The sequence below is a fragment of the Arachis hypogaea genome, chromosome 2 (assembly GCF_003086295.3).
Source record: "Arachis hypogaea cultivar Tifrunner chromosome 2, arahy.Tifrunner.gnm2.J5K5, whole genome shotgun sequence".
Classification (NCBI taxonomy): domain Eukaryota; kingdom Viridiplantae; phylum Streptophyta; class Magnoliopsida; order Fabales; family Fabaceae; genus Arachis; species Arachis hypogaea.
The window spans coordinates 4,188,384-4,192,254 of record NC_092037.1 but is presented as its reverse complement, the minus strand read 5'-3'; the positions used below and the strand labels follow the sequence as shown (position 1 = coordinate 4,192,254).

At 35.2% G+C, this 3,871-nt stretch overlaps 1 protein-coding gene across 1 annotated transcript; it reads right to left on the bottom strand.

The window, feature by feature from the left end:
• LOC140178228 (uncharacterized) lies at positions 1-3,329 on the bottom strand. Its single transcript, XM_072213485.1, has 6 exons — positions 1,595-3,329; positions 1,396-1,460; positions 1,112-1,151; positions 899-924; positions 670-815; positions 1-555 (listed from the first exon to the last, which is right to left on the bottom strand). The coding sequence occupies exons 1-6, from the start codon at positions 1,639-1,641 to the stop codon at positions 514-516; spliced, it is 366 nt and encodes a 121-aa protein (XP_072069586.1). The 5' UTR covers positions 1,642-3,329; the 3' UTR covers positions 1-513.
• Between the last annotated feature and the right edge of the window lie 542 nt (positions 3,330-3,871).

Sequence of the window (3,871 nt, the reverse complement as noted above, 5' to 3'; positions counted from 1 at the left end):
TTAAAACGAATTGCACTACAAGTTTGTTCCCAATAGATTTAAGAGTTACAGGAGTATCAAAGCTTATAACTTTCTTATATACCAAAAGTACCAAGAAACTGGCAACATAGACACAATGGAGTTAAATCATCCAAAAAAGAAAAAATACGACATAACCTCCATGTCCATCATCATTTCCCTATACAAAACCCAAAGCAAGAACATATTATGAGCCAGTTTAGGAGAACCCTTTGTATAGAGAGACCCTTATGTACCTATCGAGATATCAAAGCTGAAGCAATGGTAATACACTCATGCCATTACAACCCCAAAGATGGACAACAGTAATAACATCATCCGGGCTGGGAATGGTTGCTTTCCGTTTTTCTTACAACCTTCAACTGCTCTACTCTTTTGTGCCTTCTTCCTTAGAATTTGAACCCTTCTCCAAAAGAGCCTTTGAACTTGTGTCGCCGGGCTCCGCTTCTGATGCCTGCTCGGGAGAAACTTGTTGAGAAAGCTGCTGCTCCTGGTTTACTTCTTCACATACTTAGGAACATTTTCCTGAATATTGCCCTGCATGGAAAAATTATCAAAACAAGGGGCGTTAATGGCGAAAGTGGGATACAAATTGTAGAGACATTGCTAAATTCTATCGTGATTCATGAAAGGATAATGCAATAGACTGACTTGCAATTGAAAGAAAGGGAAGATCTTGCTAAACGCTGCTTCCCAGTGGTGGTGGTGTTTATACTGCCGATGGTTGGGCTGTTGTCCATAAAGAATGAAGTGCAAGAACACACTATGCCTAGCTCTGATTTGGTGAGGCAAGACAACTATCTTCCAAAGAAAGAAGTATGACAAGAAATGGAAAGAATTAGAATTTGATTAGAATACGAAGAAGATACAACGTACTCACCATGAATGAAAGAATCCCCAAGCATGCTGCATTCGTAAATTAGAAAGTTCAGTATAGACCATCAGAAAGCTGTATAAAACAGTTATCAAACATCTACTATTACTATCAGATACAAGCTACTTGTGTAAAAGGAAATAACCACAATCCAAACGTTAAACCATAAGATTAAAAAACAAATCACATCCAGAACTTCATAACTGGAATCAATCTGACCTTGAAAAAGACCACATAGGATTCCAACCTTCAGGATGAACTGCAGCGGCAACAAGACACAGAAATATTAAATCAAAACCAGTATCTCATACTGTAAATTGACTTGTGCTATATCAGATAAAAGAACTTATAATCACTTAGATAAACAAATCTTTTTCTGCGTCAAGAACCGTCCATTAGGTTATAGTCATGCTACAATATAGAAAGCACACATTGAGTCGATATCATGATAAAACACATTTGGAAATGAGAATTGACAAGCATACAGTAGCAAGAAGGATCACCTGATTCCAAGAGGCTTATATGGGTATTCCGGAGGAAACTTGATTTTTTCCGTAGTAATGTCCGCCTAACAAGAGGAAAACATAACTAAGAATTGATAGCAATACATAAGCTTGGACATTTTTGAAATAACAAATCTCAATAGAACTAAAAAAGTGAAGTGCTGAAATGCAATAATCACAATTTGCTAACTTGACAAACCTGCAAAAGGTGTTCCTTCGCTTCCCTCCAACATATAACAAAGACATTATTAGAATAAGATCAGTATTGACCAGTCTAACGAATAAATTAAAATTAAGCAGCTGACATCACAACATATAATCTTTTCCATTTTAATTGACAATATCAATGGTAACGAGGAGGGTGAACCTAGCAACAAATGTAAGATTGTTGCACACCTTCGCTATGACCTGTTGATCATAGGATCTATAAGTCTACAACATTGATAAATGAACAGAACAACGGTTCAACACAATTTTTTGTCTTTTTAACTATAGTAGTACAACATCAATGATATGAGCAATTAACTCATACAAACTTACGCCATTCAAGAATATCATTTGGTGACAGGCAAGCCACATGATGGGAAACTGGCCCCTCAAATTTAATATTGAAATTGAGCATAATGCAGTTGATAAATTATATAAATACCTAGAAAGAAGCATAGAAGAAGCAACAAAGAGCACAAGGACACATAGGAGCATACCATAGACTCACCACGCAATAAATTCAAGAAACACAGGGAACACAAAAAATGTTACAAATGTTGGTAGTAGGTTCTAAGGAAGACAAAGCACACAGAGATAATAACTCGCTTCATCACATATCTAAAATTTCTTCAACCAGCTTGTGTCTCTACCCACTGAAAAGAAAATGGGACTTTTTCTTTTAGAGCTCTGTGAGAGTTATGCAAGAAACAAAGTCCCAGATTTGAGAGTGATAAGAAAAGAAAAAACAGGGATGTGTTTAATGATAAGGCTTTCAATTGGAAGCTTGAATGATTTTTATATCTAATAGCTATAATTTGAGTTGTTTATCATGGGTTATCGTGCATGGATTGGACATCTATATGAATAATTCTTCATGGCCATGAATCGTTGAGATTTTTCTGAGACCTCACTGTGGCTTAATACCCCCTTGACAAGTTGATGTGAGTTGACCAACCCCTTTAAGGCTCACAGTACCTTCCTGGCCAGTTCACAAACTCTCATTCTCTAAATTGAGACATCAAAACAAATTCAATAAAATGTTCACTTAGCATAAAAGATGAGCGTAAACTTACATTTGCAAAAGTAAACATAAAGAAATTGATGAATGACGATTAAAAAATGCTCAGCTCCCAAATCAAAAGGGCTTCTTCCTTTTTCTTTCATTCAGTCACAAGCTAAAAGGCATCTTTCAATAACATATCACAATGATCAAACACACTAATTGTCCAAGAACCATTTCCAACAAACTAAAATCACATATTTATAGAATTTCTAATCAAACTAATACTCTGAAGAAAATTTATTCATTGTCCATTTGGAAAACGGCTTTACCTTAACATATCCAATTGTTGAGTCCGTTTCTGCTTTGCTTTCCTCATAATCAGGCTCCGGATCGGTAAAATTAAAATCACCACCTATTTGGATTTTCTCCTTTTGTTGTATAGCCCTCCACTTCAGCAGTTCTTTCACCCCGAGTCCCCTGTGTTTACTCTTCATCATCATCTCACGAAAATTCAAATTCATATTCAAATGTAACTTGTATTTTCTATCCAACTACAAAATTGATTATTCTACAAATAAAATAAAGATTGTGCTACGCTGCAAGACATGCATCAACCAAGTAAAAATAATCTTGTCCTCGTGTTTTAATCCCAGCTGCAATAGATGATCAATTCTAACAATTCAACCACCCCAAAGAACAAAAAGGACAGAGAGAAATTCATTCTTGAGTACTGGTGCGTAATTTACAACCCACACTACTTACCGGCAAGTGTACCGGGTCGTACCAAGTAATACCTTACATGAGTAAGGGTCGATCCCACGAGAATTGATGGATCAAGCAACAATGATTGATTGATTGGTTTAGTTAGACAAGCAAAAATTGGTTTTGAGATGTTCAAAAGATTTAAGTTTGAATTCAAAATATCAAAAGTATAGACAATTAAATAAATTGGGAATAAAATATGGATAAACAGTTAAGGCTTCAGAGTTATCTATTTTTTCGGATTAACTTTTCTTACTAACTATTTTAACTATGTAGGATTTAATTTATGACAAACTATATGTGACTAGACCCTAATTCCTTAGACCTTTTTAGTCTCCTCTAAAGTTCATCAACTGCCAATTCTTTGGTCAATTAATTCCAATTAGAGGGTAAAAATTAATTTTCAGTTTTCATGCGACAAAAACTCTAATTACCCAAAAATAAGGGGATTATATGTGACGTATCCCATTAAATCTAAATAATTAAAATTTAGGAGAATATGTT